General features: G+C 58.1%; 2 protein-coding genes across 7 annotated transcripts; one reads left to right on the forward strand and one right to left on the reverse strand.

Moving 5' to 3' along the window:
• Positions 1-879: 879 nt before the first annotated feature.
• Creld2 (cysteine rich with EGF like domains 2) lies at positions 880-9,161 on the reverse strand. The gene is made up of 10 exons (XM_027953138.2): positions 8,962-9,161; positions 8,633-8,715; positions 7,875-7,985; positions 7,243-7,334; positions 6,262-6,438; positions 4,636-4,731; positions 3,585-3,668; positions 2,754-2,849; positions 2,194-2,334; positions 880-1,140 (listed from the first exon to the last, which is right to left on the reverse strand). Exons 1-10 carry the CDS (start codon positions 9,085-9,087, stop codon positions 1,085-1,087), a joined length of 1,062 nt encoding a protein of 353 aa, XP_027808939.2. The 5' UTR covers positions 9,088-9,161; the 3' UTR covers positions 880-1,084.
• A 306-nt stretch (positions 9,162-9,467) lies between these two features.
• Alg12 (ALG12 alpha-1,6-mannosyltransferase) lies at positions 9,468-19,260 on the forward strand. Of its 6 annotated transcripts, none has more exons than XM_071609379.1 (12): positions 9,492-9,668; positions 10,281-10,340; positions 10,480-10,550; positions 11,307-11,494; positions 11,575-11,707; positions 14,086-14,259; positions 14,474-14,668; positions 15,116-15,219; positions 15,689-15,912; positions 17,292-17,461; positions 17,542-17,617; positions 17,751-19,260. In XM_071609379.1, exons 4-12 carry the CDS (start codon positions 11,330-11,332, stop codon positions 17,992-17,994), a joined length of 1,485 nt encoding a protein of 494 aa, XP_071465480.1. In that variant the 5' UTR covers positions 9,492-9,668; positions 10,281-10,340; positions 10,480-10,550; positions 11,307-11,329; the 3' UTR covers positions 17,995-19,260. The 6 variants fall into 6 exon arrangements, with proteins under 6 accessions (XP_027808921.2, XP_071465480.1, XP_071465482.1 ...); XM_071609380.1 differs by having other exon boundaries at positions 9,494-9,556; XM_027953120.2 differs by lacking the exon at positions 10,281-10,340 and having other exon boundaries at positions 9,468-9,556.
• Positions 19,261-19,450: the final 190 nt, after the last annotated feature.

The raw sequence follows: 19,450 nt of genomic DNA on the forward strand, positions 1-19,450 counted from the left end.
AAGGGTCACCCCTTCCCACCATCTCACATGGATGAGGAGAGCAGCAGGAGGGCACCAGGAAGCCAGGGGGCTGGGGGACCCCTGGGGACCCGAGCCTCCCTCCTGGAGGGACACAGTGGAGGATCTGTCCTCTGTCTCTATGTTGAGCAGGGCAGGTGCAGGGCGTGTGGGGAGGGGGGCATCCCAGTGGGGCTGCAGGAGGCCACAGCCTCTCCACCCCACAGCTGCCTTTCTTCTGAGACTTTCTTCATTCTCAGATGAGGACCTGACCCTGGGGTTGGTAGGACTCTTCTTCTTCAAAGCAACACACAAAGTCGGTCCTTCCCCACCTGAGGCCCCTTCCTCCCTGCATGCTCTGGACACCACTGACTGGCAGGTCACAGGCCGCACTGCTGCCAGACAGCTTTTTCTTCTAGAAACAAAACACCTGAGGTTATCAACTTAAAAAGAGCAAAGGTTTGTTTGGGTTGTGAAAGTTCCCATCCTTGACTGGTTAGCCGCCTTGCTTGGGCCTATGGTGAGGCAGAGTGTCATGGTGGGAGCTGAAAGCACACAGAAGGGATGGGGTCCCAACAGCCCTGTAGAGGATGCTCCCGACCTCCCAAGAGCACCACTGGCTGGGGAACAAGCCTTCCACACAGGGGACACTTCTGAGCCCCAGCAGCCCCAGGTTGAGGGCCTGAGGCAGCAGTGCAGGCAGGGCCCTCCCCACAGAGCCCTGCTGGGGAAGGCCTGCGGGCACCCGACATGCTGCCCTGCTGTGCCCTCTGCAGGCCCAGGCAGTCCTGCTTGTCGCTGCTGGGGCAGGACAGGCGCAAACCGGGCAGTGCTCAAGGTCCACGGGGTCAGCAAGATGAGCCCACGCGCGCTGTTTCCAACTACTTTCAATGGTCAATTTTATTATAAAGAATGGTATCAAAATATACAAATCTGCTCAAGAACAATCAAGAAGTGCAGCTTTTAAAGGGCCAGGTGAGCGTCCCGTTCCAAGGACAAGCTCCTCCCCCGCCATCCACAGGGCCTTTCCCACAGGACGCCACTCTCAATAATTTAAAGGGTGGGACTGACTTTGACCCGGACGCTGTCACAGATCCTCACGTGAGGGCGGCTGTGGCTGTGCTGGGTTTTCTTCCGGGACTTCTGTCAGGAGGCGACAGGGATCACTGACCAAAGGCCCATGGGAAGGCCTCACATCTTCACTGGGGCACACGGGGCATGCGGAGCTCACGTCCCAACACACCCTGGCCCATGCCCTGGCTCCCCCTGGACCTGCAGCCTTCCAGGGCAGCCCAGGAGGAAGGCACTGCGCCTAGCACCTACAGCCGGGGTGCCCAGGCAGGCAGTGGGCTGCACAGAGGCCTAAGGCGCAGACTGGAGCGCCTGGGAAATGGGGCAGCAGAGGGCTCTGGGGTCTGGCCTCCAGCCCGGCCTCACTGCTCAGGCCAAGCTCTCTCCTCTCCGGCTCCTGCACAGGCAGGGCCTATGGATGGGCTTCTGGATCTTACCTTCCTGGTTGTGCAAAACTCTTGCTGTAATCTCCCTGAACACTGCCCGCTCCCTCTCCACATTCTAGAACTTTACAAGACCCCCCCCAAGGCTGAACTGTGCCTCCCAGAGATGCTCAAGTCCCACCCTGCACCTGCTAGTGTGGTCTTGTTTGGAAATAGGGTATCTGCAGATGACCTTCAAGATCAGGTCGCTGGGGTGGGCCTGGGGCCAATGGGACCGGTGGACTCCTCACAGAAACCACAGTTCAGAAAGTTGGACACCCATACACGGACAACCATGTAAAGATGGGCCTGGACAGACCCTCCCTCACAGGCTCAGAAAGAGCAGGCCCCGCCACACCCTGACCTCGGGCTCCAGAACACAGAGAGTACCCTTCTGTTGCTGAAGCCCCAGAAAACTGACCCAGACCCTCAGTGGGACCATCTTGCTCTCCGACCCTCCACCTCTCCTTCCCTGCAGCGACCTGCCGACCTGGCCTCACCTTGGACCCCACTGTCCAGCCTGAACACTACTCCTCCACTAGGTGCTGTCCACTGCCCCAGCTTGTCTGTGTCCTGTGGAGCTGGTGCCCGGCGTGCGCTGCCGAGGTTGCCCACAGCTGCCTCCCAGGAACCTGTCACCCCAAGACTGCTCTCCTGTTTGTTCCTACAGGCAGCACCTGGGAGCCAAGGCCGCCCCACTCACCACCCTGTGCCGTCTGCACACAAGCGTCTTCCGTTTCTTCGAAGCCTTCAGGACACACGCAGACGAAGCTCCCCGGGGTGTTGTAGCAGTTCTCGTTTTTCCTCTTACATGCTTTTTCTGCTAGTGAGCATTCGTCTACATCTGAAATAAAAACGTCCAGTTTCCATAAATCACTTCTTTTAGCAAATACACACCAGAGACCATGAAATCCACCTCGGGAGGTCCAGGGGTTGCGTGTCAGAGACAGGAGTGACGGAGATCAGGAGAGGCTTCAAGGGAGAGGCCAGGCCCCTGACTGCAGGAAACAAGAGACACCAGGCAGTGTGTAGGCAGGAAGCCTGGGACACCCCCGTGAGTGGCCTAGAGCCAAGGGCTGAGCACCCCCAGCCTCAGCACTCACGGCTACAACTGGCCACCATCCCCCGTCCCCACCCAGGAAAGGTGGAGGACCTGTCTGCAGGAAAAGGAGAGCAATTTCCCATCCACTGGGGTGATGGTTCCTTAGGGCTCACAGTGGTCCCTGGGAGGGTCCCATCTTCGGCAGAAACAAGCTCACTGACCTGCACACTGTCCATCCTCTTTCGAGTAGCCAGAGACACACTCTTTACACTTTCCTGGGCCTTTTCCCGTGCAGCCCACACAGGTGGAGTCACACTCTAGAAACGAGGAGGGAAGGGACGTCAGACCACCTTCCACGCCAGTGCAGGGCCTGAGCCACACTGATGAGGGTCAGAGGCGCCCACAGAGGTGGGAATTCAGGTTTTTCCCTCATCAACCACTGGAGTGACTTTTAATGACCACCTGTGACCGTCAAACTCCCAAAGAGCCGAGAGAAAGCACTCCGGGCAGGAGAAGCACGGAATACAACAGTCCTTCCCAAGTCTCTTGCTGAAGTGGAAACAGGACTTGAACTTTTCCCAAAGTCACCTCAAGATGGGTGACAGAAATTTGTCCGTCCAGGAGGAGCCTGGGAAAATCTCTGCTGGGGACTACAAGGTCTCCAGTGTGACCTCCTGGTCAGGACCCGGCTGCAACAGCAGAGCTGCAGACATGGGGGTCTGCGGGGACCATGAAGCGGCATGACCTTCTTGGGGACGGAATGACCCTCCACATACATCCCCCTGGCAGGGCAATTTGAAAACTGATCCCAGACAACAGTCAATGTTAAAAGCTTGACCTACAACGGCAGCCCAAGTACGTAAGGGTGAGAAACACACCAGACGGTTCAAGGGAGTGTGAAGGCCGTGCCCCCAGCCCCTCGTGTGACGCACGAGTTGGCAGCATGCTGCCGAGGGAGGAGGACCAAGGCCTGTGGCAGAGCCAGAGGTGACCGGTGGACCTGAGGTCCAAGAGCCCCCCAGCCCAGAGAGGACGATGTGCCCACGCCAGACCTTCACACGTGTAGGAGCCATTGACGTTCTCACAGTACTGCGTCTCACTGCAGGGAGGCGTCTCAGCCGCACACTCATCCACATCTGGAACGGAAGAGCAAGGCTGCCTGGGTGGACACCAGTCCCCACAGCCACCATCCTGAGACCTCCAAGGGCAGGGGTGGGGACGAGGTGGCAGCCTGTCATGCTGGGCACTTGGCACCAGGTGGACGGGCTGCAGTGGGACCCATGACAAACCTCTGGTACTCGGGCACCTGGGTCCTCCCCCAGGGTGAAACCTGTGGGGCCACGCCCCCAATGTGCCTAAGGCTGAGCAGCTGCTGAGAGGAAACAGCAAAACCAATGCCCGCAGACGGGGAGGGCACCACCAGGCACCTGGCTGCAGCAAGGCCAGGCTGGTGCCCGCTCTCCAGGATGCTACAAAGTGGTTACAGTAGAGGGGTAACACAAAAGAGGACTGGAGCAGGTGGTGGCCACAAGCAGGCAGGAAACAAGCGGACAACGGTGTGTCGGCCAGGACAGAGCCTCCCAGCACCCTGACGCAGAGCACAGAGCAGGCCTGCATTGGGGCAGTGCCCCAAGGTGGGATCTGGGTCACCTCCCCTGCTGGGCAAGAAGCCAGAGCCGCTGTGAGTCAGGGTGGTGGAAGGTCACAGGCAGCTGGTGGCTGGACGCAGCTCTCCAGGGGAGGTGAGTGCTTCAGTTTCTCTGGGCCTGCACACCAGGACAGAGGTCCCCCCACAGGACAGGCACAGCGGGGTGTCGGCCCAGGGAGGCCCCCAACCCTGCCTGAGATGGAAGGTGAGCTCTTGGTACAGTCAGCCACCCAGGGGGCGGCTTGGACCAGCAGCTCCCAGCCACCCTGGGCCACTGGCAACAAGGACACTGTGGCAGGGACAGTCCTTCCTAAAACTGTCACACATCAGCCTCTACCCAGGCCATGAAAACACCAGATCACCTTCTCACCAAGCAGAACAGGGCAGAGACACAGCAGTGGATGAGAGCCTGCTACGACCCTCATGCCCCTGTGGGGTCCCCTGGCCCTCCTCACCCAGGCAGGTGTCGTCCACGCGCGCCCAGCCCTCTTCACACTCAAGGCAGTCTCTGTTGGTCGGGCCCGAGCATGTCTTGCAGGACTCATCACAGGCTGGAAGGCAAAGCAGCTGCGTCAGAAACGCCCTGTAATCTCTACCCTCCTTTCAGAAAGAGGACCTCGAGTTCAACAGCGGGATCGGAAGGAAGGAGAACAAAAGTTCCAGGCAAGCAAGTGTGGGTCAGCAGGGGGATCTGCTCGTGTGGTTCCGGTGTTTACAGACTTCGGGAGGAAAGCAGACTGCAGGCTCCGGGGGCCTTCAGGACTCCAGGGGGTTTTCAGGCCTGGAGAGGACAGCCACCCGAACTCCGGAGCCCACGGGCTGGGTGGGTACACCCCCAACACTGAGAGAGGAAGACAAGTGCAGGGATCCGAGGCCTGGCCTCACCCGTCCGTGAGAGGCACCCTGAGCAGAAGTCCAGGAACAGCTCCCCTGGGCCAGGGCGCTGATGGGGAGAGCTGTGCTGCGGGGGGGGACGGCGCCTTTGCAACCAGTACTGTGCGTGTGAGCCAAGGCCGCACTGCCCTGTGTGACCCGACGGGCAGCTCTGGAGGCTCCCTCAAGGGAGGACCCCTGGGGAAGCCTGCCCAGCCCTGGAGCTGTGGCCAAGCCAGGGTTAGCAGGACCCATCCGCAGGAAGGGAGCTGCACAGGGACCAGGCAGGGGTCAGGCACCCGAGTGGCCTCCAAGAGTCCTTCTAGTTCCTGTGCAGCCAACTCCTGCAAGGCTCAGCGTGTCTGCCCCCTCCACATCGCTGTCTTGAGTGGCCATGAGCACATCCCGTGTGCCACACTAAGTGCCAAGCCCAAGAACCAAGGGCACCTACCACAGGGGTGACAACCTGCCACTCAACGAGAGACTTGGAGTCCTTCCCAGAATGGCTCACAGCAGGCATGAGTAGCTTTTCCTTCTGGGGGCTGTTCAGTGGTGTTTCTCTGGTACTGGGGATTGAACCCAGGGTGCTTTACCATTGAGCCCCAGCCCCAGCTCTTTTGTGACAGGGTGTCACTAAGTTGCTCAGGGCCTTGCTAAGCTGCTGAGGCTGGCTTTGAACTTGTGATCTTCCTGCCTGAGCTTACCAAACTGCTGGGATTACAGAGGTGCACCCCTGGCCTGGCTCAGGGCCGTTTCTTTTTTTCTTTTGAATTTCTTTTAGTTGTTGATGGATGTGATAACTTTATTTATTTGTTTATTTTTATGGGGGTGCTGAGGATCAAACCCAGTGCCTCACACATGCTAGGTAATTGCTCACCACTGAGCCACATTCCCCAGCCCGATTTTGTGTTTTATTTAGAGACAGGGTCTCGCTGAGTTGCTTAGCACTTTGCTTTTGCTGAGGCTGGTTTTGAACTCATGATCCTCCTGCCTCAGCCTCCAAAGCGGCTGGGATTATAGGCATGCTGCACTGCACTTGGCTTAAGGGTCTCTCTTAAGGGTCACATCTTCAGGTCTCCTAAGCTCCCCGGACACCTGGGGCCAAGGAGTCCCTGGCTGCCCCTGTTGCCACCTCCACAGCTCCCGCAGACGGCTTCCCACAGCCTCACTGTCAGGTGGGCTGGGCAGCACACTGGCACTGGGCCTACCTGTGCAGATGTTGTGGGTCTCATTCCTCAGTGAGCTGAAGTAGCTGCTCACACAGTCCTTGCAGAGCGGCCCCTGGTATCCGATGTGGCACTGACAGGACCCATCCCCCTGTCTGCTGCCATCTCCGTTGCAGTGGCCATTTCCGCTGCAGGGCCTCTTAGAGCCCCCCTGGCATGCTGGGGTGGGGGAATGACAAAAATCCATGCTCAGCACACACCCAGGGGCAGCTAGTGGGAAAACTCCAGGACACCCCTCAAGTTACTTTTAACCAAAGAGTGTTTGGATTTCTCACTAAAATCCAAGCCCTGCACATTCCTGCTAATAGATAAGCCTGCAAGTTTGCTTATGGCACCTGGAGACACCAGCCTCCAGGGGCTGACAGGGCTGATGCTGGATTACCTGCACAGGAACAAGCCACATCTCCTGGTTTCATTACAAAGCATGACTTTGGGAAGATTCAAGGTTGCCTGTGCATAGGTGGCGGGACCCCCAGGAGGCATGTGCGTCCAGCACGCAGCCAGGGAAAGTGGGAGTGATGGGTGGAAGTGGCTGTAGCACTGGAGGCAGGGTGTGAACATGAACTGCCACCTAACCCAGCCTGACTAACATGACTGGCTTCTATAACCCAACAGTAAGTTGCAGCTCCAATTTCAACGAGTGCTTCACATCAGGGCCAGTGGACAACCCAGTCACAGTCCTCTGCAGTGTGGGGGCTGCTGAGTCTGTGATCCTTGCACCAAAAGAGCACTGGAACTGACTCAGAGTTCTGCAGTCCGAGGGAGAACTTCTCTGAAGCTAAGCAGAGATGCTGCTCCCCCAGGGCAGGTGTTGGAGGGTCCCTGCTGCACACAGGAGGCAGGGTCCCACACACCAGCTAATGCAGCTAAAGCAGCCCAGGACCCCTGTGGGCTTTTAAACACTTGGGAACCAGAAAGAAACTAGAGGAATGATGTAGACTTGAAATCTCCCCAAGAACATACCACTGCAGTCTGGCCCATAGGTGCCTGGAGAACAGCACACTTTCAGTGTCTGCACACAGAACCACTCGAATAGGTCAGGGTACTTCTTCTTCCTAATGGTTTGAAAATGTCCATTGAATGCAGCATCAAAGAACACTTGCTTCCCTTATCCTGTGGGAGATGTTTCAAGGGGCAAGTGGACATGTGGACCCTGGAGTACCAAGCCCTGTAAATGTGTTTTTTACCTACAGATGCAAACCTATGACGAGGTTCAATTTGTAATCAGACACAGTGAAAGATTAGCAATAACAATAATTTAAAAAATACTGTAACAAGAACTTAGTAAAATATATGAATTGCTCTTTTCTGGGTTTTCCTTGTAATATTTTCAGACTGCTACTGAGTATGGGAAGAGACCCAGAGGGCAGGGGGCATTGTACAGGGCACTGTATGAGCTCCTGAGGCTCCTCTGGGGGACAAGAGTTAGGTGTGCATAGGAATTTCTAGCTAGCTTCCTGGCTGTGAGAGTCATACTCTGGTAGCATATGACTAAAACAGGAGACAGGGACAGTGGGGATATAGGAGCACCATTGCCTCAGCAACTTCTGGGTATGTCTGGTGACTGCACAGGTGCCACCAGGCCACACACTCACAGCTGCAGCCACCAGGCCTCCAGGCGCTCCTCCTGTTGCTCCACCATCTGGTTGCACTCAAAGTCGCTGCTCTCACACAGGCCTTCCAAGATCTCCAGGAGCCGGATCTCACTGAAACACAAACACCATCAGCATCAGGGGGCACTGGCTTGCTCACTCAGACAAGTCCTGAGCCCTAACTGTGGCCAGGCTGGGACCACAGCCCCTCTAGTGAAGCAGACCTCAAACCAACACATGGATAGAGCACAGCAGCCCATACCCTGGGGTGGTCAGGGAGGGCGGGCAGGTACCAGGCTCTGGGCAGAGGGGGAAGGGGATTTATCCCACCTGTCAGGGATAAAGAACACTTCTTCCCTTATCCTGTGGGAGACGTTCCAAGGGGCAAGTGGACACGTGAACCCTGGAGTACCAAGCCCTCTAAACGTGTTTTTTACCTACAGATGCAAACCTATGATGAGGTTCAATTTGTAAATCAGGCAGGAGCATTCCAGGAGGCTGGTGTTCGGTTAACATTTTCAAAAGGTCATCCCCTGTATGCAAGGAGAATGGACCACAGGGGACAGGGGGCGGGGTTGAAGCAGCCAGGCCGGTGAGGGGCCATCACATTAGATCCAGGCCGGAGGCAGAGGAGACCAAGGACAGATGATGGCATCTAAGGGATCCTTCTGTGTATCTGTCCTCATCTCAGGTTCCAAAGGCAGACCCTGGGCTTTCAAGATAGGGCCCTCCAACAACCCTGGTGGTGCTTGGGAGCCAACCTGAATTCGTATTTGGACAGCGTCTTCTCTTCCCAGGCTGTGTTGCCGCCACCGAAGTTCTTCTTAGCCGTGTTGGCCATCCCCTGAGGAGGTGGACGGGCTAGACTACTCTGCATCTGGGACCCCCCCCCCCCCAAGGGGGCACTCCCCACCACGACCCAAACCTTGCGGTCCCCCGTGACACTGATTCGCACAGCCGGGACCTCGCGTCCATAGCTTTGCAGTCTCCGCGACCCTGCCCCATTCCCAGGACTCCCACTGCCCCGGCCCCACCGCCCCAGGATCCCTATCGGGGTCCCTGCTGCTCCCGCCCCGAAGCCCCGGCCCACCTGGTTGAACTTGTCCACCAGTGCCCGGCACTGCTGGCAGGGCGTCAGCTTCCGAGCTGCGTCCGGAGCGGGCGGCAGCAGCAGCAGCAGCAGAAACCCAAGCGCGGTGCGGGGCGGTGGACGCATGGCGGGCGGGCGACAGGCGGCAAACCGCGGCCGAGCGCTGGGCCTCCGCCCACCCGGCCAGCGTGCCGGCCGTTCCCGGGGCTACTTGACGGCGCCGCCGAGGCCCCGCCCATCCCGAAGCCCGCACACCTCCATTGGCCGGCTGGATCTGTCCCAGCCTGATGTGGCCCAATCCGGGCTCGCCACGAGCGGTGACCAATGGGAAGGCCCCGGGTCAGCTACCAGCGGGAGGGGGCGGGGCCGCGAAATCGGAAGCGGTACTCGCGCCCCGCCCCTCTCGTGCTGCCGGTGGAGGCCATCTTTACTCTGGGCAGTCGCTGTGGCGCTCCGCTGTGGCGGCAGTCGGAGACACGGCGGCCATGTTAGATTCGGGAAAGGGCCTTGCCTCCGCTGTTTCCGCCGCCCGGCTTCCGGCTGAGGGCAGTCCAGGCCGTCAAGCTCCGAGGGACGGTGCGGGCGGTGAGAAGAGGTCAGTGCGCGCCACCGAGGCTGGGAACTCGGGGAGAGTGAAGGAGACTGCTAGCCTGCGTTGGTCGCAGCGTTCCTCGGGCGTTCCTGCGCGTGACAGCCGCCAATTCTACGTGAGGCCCGGGTCTCTCACCTGGGGGCGGCCCTCACCTGGGGACTGGACATTCACTTGGGAGTTGACCTCTAGCAGAGACGGCTGGGACGCTGTGTCAGGGTCCCTGCCAAGCTGCACGCCCCGCGCAGCTGCCCGTGGCGTGCGTGTCGGTGCTTCCGGTGTCCCTGTTCCCCGGGCAGCGGGAAGGGAGGGCGTCCCCTCTGCCGCCGGGAAGTTAGGCCCAGCTCGTCCCCACTGCAGACGTAGCCCGCCCGAGGCTTTGAGCCACTGTCTTCCTCAGCCGAGCTGTTTGAGTGCCCGCTCCTGGTGCTGTGTCGGAGGGCCTGCCGGGCCGCGCACGCAGGGAGCCCCAGGCACGGAGAGCTCCTCCTCGGACGGCCAGCCTCTGTTTTTGATTGTGGTGTGACCCTGGTTGGGAAAAACAGCAAAAAACCCTGGCCTCTGGTAGTTTAAAAGAGGGGGACAACTGTGGACAGTGGTTCTAACTGGCCTTGAGATCTCTTTGGTACTGAAATGGTGTGTGTGCATGTGCAGTGCTGGTGATTAAATCAGGAGCACTCCCTCTCCGACTACACCTCCAGCCCTTTTTAAAATTTTTATTTGGGGACAGAATCTCACGGAGTCACCTGGTGTGGCCTTGAAATTGGAATCTTCGTGCCTCAACCTGCAGGTGTGGCCATTCGTATCCAGCTTGGTACCAAATTTTTGTATTTTTTCTGTACCATTTTGGTTTTTCTAAAACCACTAAAGTCTCTTTCTGCTTTTTCCCCACTCCCCACCACATGGCCTCTGCTCCTTCTGATCTGTAGACGCCCCCTCTGCTTTCTCTGGAGCGCACCAACTTCTTAACTATCGAATCAAGCAGTGGTGTTAATAAATGGTAAGTCCCATGGCATGTCTCCCTTTGCTTCTGGCTTTTCTGGTTTTCACTGGATAAAATCAAACCTTCTTTAAATAACCCAGAAACATGAAGAAGCATTTTCCCTTCCTCTTCCTAGGTCTTCCAGGGGTGCAACTGGGTGGTCTCATGGATTCTCAGCAGCTCCATGTCATAGGTCCCTGAAGCCATCTTTAGGACTGGATGACTGCTGGCAGGCAGTGTCAATGGCACACGTTCAGGGCCATGGCCAATGTGGTGCCACCTGGGGAAAGCCTGTGTTGCTCCAGGCCCCCGGGAAGTTCAGAGCACAGCAGGGTGGACATCCATAGTCCCATCCCACTGTTCTGGGGGGGGTGGAGCTTTGTAGCACCCTGAACCCCATGTCCCCAGCAGCTGTGCTGTGTCCAGCCTGCTGCACCCCTGTGGTTGTTCCTTTCTCGTCTTTGGGATGTGGGCCTCCCCCAGCCCCTACCCTGCTAGCGCCTGTCTGTCTCCCCTGGCTGGTTCACCTGATTCCCAGGGCAGACTGCAGGTTCTGCAGTAGGCCTCCCAACAGCGCTAGACTAAGCATGTTGGGACAGAGAGCTTCTTATGCAGGATTCTCCTTTAAGTTCCAGATTTCACAGCATTCCTGCCTGCCCCCCCCCCTCCAGATCTCACAAATGTGACCTCAGGCATGGTTTCTGAAGCTCCAGGGTCTGCTTGTCCTTTCAGAATGTGCAGGGTAGGCTGCTGACAGTTTGTTATCTGTCCCAGGCACGTGAAGTCTAAAGCCCCACATGGCTGGAAAGAGGTCGCTCAGCCGGCGGCCTCTGCTGCTGCTGGGGCTGCTGGTTGCAGTCGCGGCCATCCACCTCTTCACCTGTCCCTACACCAAGGTGGAGGAGAGCTTCAACCTGCAGGCCACACACGACCTGCTGTACCATCGACTGGACATGGACAAGGTGAGGCTGCTAGTGCCTTTGGGGAGGACCTTAGTGTGCTCCCTGCCTGACCGCTGTGCCAACTGCCCCCTCTCTTGCAGTATGACCACCATGAATTTCCCGGTGTTGTCCCCAGGACGTTCCTCGGGCCTCTGCTGATGGCGGCAGTCTCCAGCCCCCTGGTCTATGTGCTTTCACTGTTGGAAGTGTCCAGGTTTTATTCCCAGCTGACAGGTGAGGGTGGACTGTGATAGCAGCACATGGTCTCTGTGGGGCTGGTTGCTTCTCATTTGGGAATGTCCTCCTTACATCTCCAAATGTCAAAAGCTCTCGGTTGCTTTTATTTTTACTTTTTAAAATTTTATTTTTTGCTTCTGGGGATTGAACCCAGGGGTGGGGTGCTTTACCACGGAGCTACATCTCAGTCCTTAGTTTTCAGTTTGCAACAAGGTCTTACTGAGTTGCTGAGGCTGGCCTCAAACTTGGGGTCCTTCTGCCTCAGCCCCCTGAGCCGCTGGGATCATAGGGGTGTGCCTGTACCTGACTGCTCTCAGAGGTCCCTTTGGGCTGAGGCTCAGAGCATGGCCTTGCAGACAGACCAGGGATGGGTGGGCATGCTCTGTGCAGGGCCAGTGTGGGAGGGCAGGTGCCTGTGAGGCCCTGGGCTCCCTCCTCAGTGGGAGAGCCTGCAATGCAAAGAGTCCTTGCTGCAGGACAGTGGGCCTGCTTTGGGGAGTAGGCAGACAGCCTCACGTTGTTGGGGGCCACTGCGCTGGCCTATGTACAGGTCTCCGGGACTTCCCTGTGTCCGTGAGATGTGTGGTGACACGGATGCGTGTGCTGATGTTTGGGGCATAGCACACACAGGCAGTGTGCAGTGGCCACGTCTGGGCAGTCAGCATTTCTGGCTCCTGGGCCAAGGCCGTTTCTGTGGGAAAGCCTGAGGCTCTCCTTGTTCTCAGTTTCCTGTAAGCTGCTAGCAGTCACCTTTTGGTGCCACATGTCCCGTGGAGCATCAGAGTGTGTTGCTGCTAGCTGCACTTTGTTGCCTGTGTTTTTTCCCCAAACTAGACTGAGAACCTTCTGTATACATTGTTCCACCACAAGATTCTTTTTTTTTTTTTTTTTAAATAATTTATTTATTTATTTGAGAGAGAGAGAGAATTGTTTTAATATTTATTTTTTAGTTTTTGGCGGATACAACATCTTTGTTGGTATGTGGTGCTGAGGATCGAACCCGGGCCGCACACATGCCAGGCGAGCGCGCTACTGCTTGAGCCACATCCCCAGCCCTAATATATTTATTTTTATGTGGTGCTGAGGATCAAACCCAGTGCCTCACGCTTTTGAGGCAAGCGCTCTGCCACTGAGCCACAACCCAGGCCCGATGCCTGATTCTTTTTAGGCAATGATCATCATTTTTCCTCTTCAGTAAGTTTTTATCACATCTATTACAGATCGTACTTAAGTTTTCCCAACTCACTCAGACGTGTTATTCTCACAGCCCATTTATGCAGCCTGCATGGAGACCTTTTAAAGTGCAGCTCTGCTTCTTGGAAGGACTGATCAGGACGTGGAGGTTGACCACCACATGGGCAGCTAGCTAGTTATGCCTGCTGTGCAGAAGTCTTGGGGCAGGGGCAGGTGGGGAGGGTTGGGTCACAGTCTGCGGAGGAAATCTGCACTTCCAGGTTGGGGTGCACTTTCCCCAGAGGCCTCTGTATCCTGGGCAGTGGAGAGACACCTGGGCACCGAGCAAGGCCTGGCTGCCCTCTGCCTGGCTGCCATCTTCCTTCCTGACGGCACTAAGGCAGTCTGGAGAATGACTCCTCAGAGGATGACAGTAGTGTCCCCTGGGACTGGGGCTGTATCATAAACTGTCACTGTCTGCCAGCCCTGTCTTGGGCACTCAGGGATGGTTAGACACCCAGGAAGAGAGACGGCAGAGGTAACCCCAGGTACAGGTGAAGGGCCTCAGACACAGACTCAAAGGAGATAAAAGGAACTTCACAGAGTACCACGTGGAAGCCGCCAGTGGCATCTCAGTGCTAGAACGGCAGCTGGACTTGCCTCCTCGTGGACATCAGTTCCAAATAGCCGGAAGCATGCAAGGGAAGTGCCTGGTGCCGGGGCAGGCCCACCCCACAGACACCAGCTCGGCCTCTCGAGTCTGTAGCACCAGCCCCCTGAGGCTGCCCATGTCACCTGGCCTGTGATCTTCACAAGGGCACTTTGCAGTCCTGGCCTCCAGAAGGCCATTTCTTCCCAGCTTCAGTCTCTGGCAGTAGCCATGAGGTCTGTCTACTCCAAGAACATACGGTATCTGGTAGCCCTGTCCTGGGCACCTCCACAAGCCCGCCAGCTCCCATTAGCATCCTGCCCATGGCCACTGTTCCGTTCCTGGGCCCCTGGCCAGCTCGCAGGGCCCAGGGCAGAACTAGGGCCAGGCAGTGCAGTTCCCAACAGAAGTGCCAAGGACAGGGCACAGGTCTCTAATTCTGGGATCAGAGATGACCCCTCAGGGTTGCTTTCCTGTCCCCTGACACCTGGAAGGACTGGGTGCTTCACTGTCCCCTTCAGTCATGGACATTGCTGTCTGTCTGTCTGTCTAGTCAGAGGAGTCCTCGGGCTCAGCGTGATTTTGGGACTCTGGGCATTACAAAAAGAAGTGAGACGACAGTTTGGGGCCACGGTGGCCACCATGTTCTGCTGGGTGACGGCTACACAGTTCCACTTGATGTTTTACTGCTCGCGGACGCTCCCCAATGTGCTGGCCCTGGCTGTGGGTATGTAGTCACAGGCTCTGCCGGAAGACCCTGCCCTGAGCTGAGCTCCTCAGAAGCACCACCTGTCATCCGAAGCCAGGCCCCTCTGTTCTCAGGGCTGGGTTCGGATGCACCTGCTGCATGGCGGATGTGACTCACAACACGATGAGCCTCCCTCGTTGCGTGGGTGTGTTCTGAACTGGGTGGGACTGTGACAGGTGCCCATGTCTTGCAGTCCTGCCGGCCCTCACGGCCTGGCTACAGCACCGGTGGACCCTCTTCATCTGGCTCTCGGCCTTTGCGACCATCGTCTTCCGGGCTGAGCTGTGCCTACTGCTGGGTCTCATGCTGCTGCTGGCGCTGTACCACAGAAGGGTCTCTGTGGCCAGACTGCTGCAGCACGCCGTCCCCGCGGGCGCGCTCTGTCTGGGTAGGTTGGCCTTGCAGGCTGGTTTCAGGTGGATTTCGTTTTATTTCACAAGGACGGAAATTTGGGTTTTAAGAAATGTTAAACAGAGTTACCTTGACTTTAGAGTCCTCAAGGGTCTTAGTCCAGCTTCCCGCAGGCTGTTCTCTGTGGTGACTCCATGTTTGCTCTCTGCTGCTGCCTGGGATCCTCTGCCTGCCCCTCTGTCCTGGGAGCTGCCCAGATGGGTGGAAGGCCTTGGGTGGGGAGGGGCAGCTCATCTGCAGCTCTGGGAAGCTCTTGTTGGGGAAGTGGTGTCCCCGGCATGGTCAGAAGCTTTCCTGTGAAGCAGACGGTGGTGTCTGTGGCCAGCAGGCCACTCTGCAGGGGCTGACTGCCCCTGGGGAGGACTCCAGGGCTTGCGTGTGACAGGTGGCCATGCTCCTCACTGGGAAACTTTGTTTCTACCAGGACTGACGGTCACTGTGGACTCCTGTTTCTGGCGCTACCTTGTGTGGCCGGAAGGAAAGGTGCTCTGGTACAACACTGTCCTGAACAAAAGTTCCAACTGGGGCGTATCCTGTGTTCCTCTGCAGGCAGGGTGGGGTGTTGAGGACTGTCCTCCCTGGCTCCCTGTACCCACCCTGGGAGCACCCACCTCCCTATGGTGTATCCCTGGCCTCCCTGAGTCCTGGTGATGACCCACCCTAGAGAAGTGCTGACTGTGGAGGGTCCCAGACACACGTGGGTGGTTGTGGCTCCCCAGTGCCCACGGCACCTATGTGCTCTGTTGTTAAAGTGAGGACAGGGGCAAGAGGAGGGACCCCCTCAGCTGTGCCTGGGGTCCCTCTGCTGTTTCTGAGGTGCAGGCTGAGCCCTGGCCTTTCCCGAGATGTTGGCCCTGATGGGTCCCATGAGGGTCCCAACCATGTTTAGCAGGCTGTGTAAATAGGAGGCCGGTGAGCCTCGACCCTCCTGCCCAGCTGGGGTTCCGCTAAGTGGACATGGCCCTCTCACCCATACTTCCTTAACCCTGGCCGGAAGACCTCCCCACTGCTGTGGTACTTCTACTCGGCCCTGCCCCGGGGCCTGGGCTGCAGCCTTCTCTTCGTGCCCCTGGGCGTGATGGACAGGCGGGCGCGGGTGCTGGCTCTGCCGGCACTGGGCTTCGTGGCGTCCTACTCCCTGCTTCCGCACAAGGAGCTGCGCTTCATCATCTACACCTTCCCAGTGCTCAACGTGGTGGCCGCCAGAGGCTGCGCCTACCTGTGAGTCCCATCCTCCTGCTGCTGTCTCCCTTGCCTGTCCCTGTGGTGCTGGCATGAAGCCAGACCCGTACTACTGCACTGCTGCTTGGCTGGTGTCTTTGAAGATTCGCAGGAGAGCTTGCTCCCTGGTGGCCACTGACAGAGGGGACATGTTGTGAAGCCTGGGGGCTGGGTGCGAAGGCCCCCAGCACTGCACCCTGCTGGCTGGTCCCTGTCCATAGCTGTGCTTTGCTGCCTGCCCTGGGGCTGGCCCATGCGGTGAGGGCACCTGGTGGGCACACTGGCTTGTCCAGATAGGAGCCAGCTTCTGCACCACCGTGGCCACAGGAGTGTGTAAGGTGGGGCTGGGCCCTAGTCCTGCTGGGTGTCTGTCTGATGGTCCTGGATGGCCAGGGTAGGGTCAGGCTGTACACTGCAGGCTTTCCAATGCACAAGCCATGGCAAACAGGAATCCCCAGCAGGGCGGAAGCCCTCCCGCAGGCATCTAGGCCGGGGCCACTCCAGAGCTTGCTTGCTCAAGTCCCTTGCTGGAGTGGGGTGGGCAAAGTCACATAAGCTGAAACTCTGCATCTTAGTTGGCCAAGGTGGAGGAGAGGCCAGCCACGACCTTGACCTTGGTGAGCTTTCTGTAATGAGCCAGAGTCGTGGCTCTTTTCCATAGGCCATGCAGCGTGGCAGCACCTAACTCTAGTCACTGGTCAGCTCCAGGGCAGCAAAAGCCTGGGCATCTGGGTAAGGCCAGGCCCAGACTGAGGAGAGCACCGCTGGGGACGTGGGTTCATGTCTTGAAGGTGGAAGCCAAACATGGGGGTGACACTGTTGGGAATTTAGACTGGGATAGGTGGGTAGCAAGGCCTATAAGGAAGATTGCATGCCAGCGCTCGGAGGGGTGGAAGGTCACAGTCACAGGTGGGGTGGCTTGAAGATCATGGTCAGCAGCTCTCAGGGATAGGACAGGACAAGAACCCATTCTTGCACAGAGGGGTCATGCAGGGGGCCCTCAGCAGGGGACTGTGTGGGGAGCAAGGCCTGGCTGGTGGTTTTCACATGCTGCCCGTTGTCAGTTTCCCTGGAGGTGGGTGGAATGGTGCCAGTTGTCCCCTCCCCGGGGCCTGGTGCCTGGGTCTGTTTGCTTCTAACTGTTCACAGCAGAAGCAGAAGCCCTCAGGCCCCGCAGTGACTTGGGAATCCTTAAGAGCATGCGTTGTTCTGAGAGTTTAGGTTTTAAACTGGCATCTCGGGTGGAAAGGCCTCCTGAAGGGGCCTGTAACCACCTATGCGAGGGGGCTGCATGTCCTCGGTGACTGACTGAATAGGAGCAGGTTGTCCTGGACGTTGCTGGGCACTCTCCTTGTGGAACTCAGTCATTCCTTTTTCAGGCTGAATAATTACAGAAAGTCTTGGCTCTACAAGGCGGGGACAGTGCTTGTGGCGGGACACCTGGTGGTGAATGCCGCCTATGCTGCCGTGTGCCTGCGTGTTTCCCACTTCAACTACCCTGGTGGCATCGCCATGCAGCGGCTGCATGAGCTGGTGCCCCCCTGGACAGGTGGGTGCCAGGGTGCTGTGGGCCCGCCTGTGGGCCCGCCTGTGGGCCCGCGTGGTCCTCACCCAGTGTGGTCCCCCTAGATGTCCTCCTGCACATTGACACAGCTGCTGCCCAGACAGGTGTGTCGCGGTTCTTGCAAGTCAACAGTGCTTGGAGGTATGATTCTGGAAGCGCTCCTCTTTGAGGCCACCTCCAGGTCCCCATGGGGCACCCAGGGCTGTGGGGAGGGCTGTCAAGTGGCGCAGGTGGGGATGGGTGTACATGGGGACGGCCCGATCTTCTTCCCCAGATACGACAAGAGGGAGGACCTGCAGCCCGGGGCGGCAGACATGCTGGCCTACACGCACATCCTCCTGGAGGCAGCCCCCAGCCACCTGGCCCTCTACAGGGACACACACCGTGTCCTGGCCCGCATCCTGGGCACCAGTGGTGTGAGTCTGAACCTGACCAGACTGCCTCCCTTTGATGTCAACCTGCAGACCAGGCTGGTGCTTCTGGAGAGAGTTGTCCAGCCATCCAAAGGGGATAGGTGACAGCGTGCCCCCGACACTGCCCCCAGGGCAGGCAGGGCTGGGACCTGTCCACCACCATTCCTGGGGCACACAGCTTGACAGGACAAGGGCCTCAGAGCTGCTGCCACAGGCACTGGTAGCCCTGGGGACCCCTTCTCATCATCCGGGCACCCTCACAACCAAGAGGGGATAGCAGGCCAGGCAAGACCATCCCAGCAGCTGGCTGGTGGTGGCCCTCACTGTGCACTGCCCCCAGGTGCACGTGGCCAGGGCCTCAGCACCTGCCCTCCCGCCCCTGCAGCTTCTGTGCTCACAGGCCCTCATACGCATTCAGGTGATTTCAGGAGGTAAACACGTTGAAAAGAATGAGAATGAACGTCTCAGATGTTTTCTTAGGCAGTGTCTCTCATTTGCAGTTGCTTCTGGAGGCCACCCTGTCTAGCACTGCCTTGGGGGAGTCTGATGCAGTCATGCTGTACTGAGCACACTTCAGGGTGGGACACTGCCAGGCACAGGGTGACAGAGGACAGGTCACTGCCGTGAGCTCACGTGCACACTGCAGGCACTGCACGTGTACGTGCGGGTGCACGGGCATGAAGACGTGTTTCCTGAGTCTGCTGAGCGCGAGCTGTTCACAACAAGCCCATGGGGTTCTGGGCTCCCTCTACCCAACTCTGTTCCACAGTGAGAATCCTGGCTTCCAGCGGTATCCACACATTGACTGCTTTGCTCAATAAGAAGACATTAAATAGTTTGAGAATTGCCTTGTCACACAATTGCACAAAACAAACCCACCACAAAAAGGTGAGCTTTGTGAGGGTTCTTCACTCCCACCCACCACTACAAGGGGTAATGCGCTCCCTGGGTTGGCTGCTCCTGGCCTGCGTGGGGTCGTGTGGGGCCACTCTTCCCCTGCAGTCCGCGAGGCCCACCGCCCTTCCTCCTCGTGGCCGTGCAGACCATGACACGAAGCCCCAGAGCGCTCTCCGGCGGAGGGCAGGCTCGGGCACCCTTTCTTACAGGAAGTTCCAGCGCGCACTCTGGAGGTGGGCAGGCCCCAGCCGCTTCTTACGGGAGCATCTGTGCGCATTTGCCCTCTGCTCTTTCCACGGGTGGAATCTCCTGGGAAGTGCTGCGTCGGGGCTGCAGAGCCGGCTCACTGCTTCCCAGGGCCACACGGACTCGGGGATGTAGACGTTCTGTGGCTACTCGGCCAACTGCTCTCCGAAGGGGCATTTAACTGATCTCCAATATTCAATAAAATACAGATTCGGTGACAGCGAGTAACCAGGAGCACTTTTATTTTCCTACCGTGCATCTCCAGGGTACACTCCTGGACGTGGGCACGTGGGTCGGACGGACAGGCCGGTCGTGCTGGCCTCGCCAGATCCCTCCGCAGGGTGCTTCTGTTTGCCCCGCGCAGGGCCAGTGCTTGGCCTGTGTCCTTGTTTCCCGCGCCAGTGGAGCGAATGCCCTT

This window comes from Marmota flaviventris, chromosome 3 (assembly GCF_047511675.1).
Source record: "Marmota flaviventris isolate mMarFla1 chromosome 3, mMarFla1.hap1, whole genome shotgun sequence".
In the NCBI taxonomy this organism is placed as follows: domain Eukaryota; kingdom Metazoa; phylum Chordata; class Mammalia; order Rodentia; family Sciuridae; genus Marmota; species Marmota flaviventris.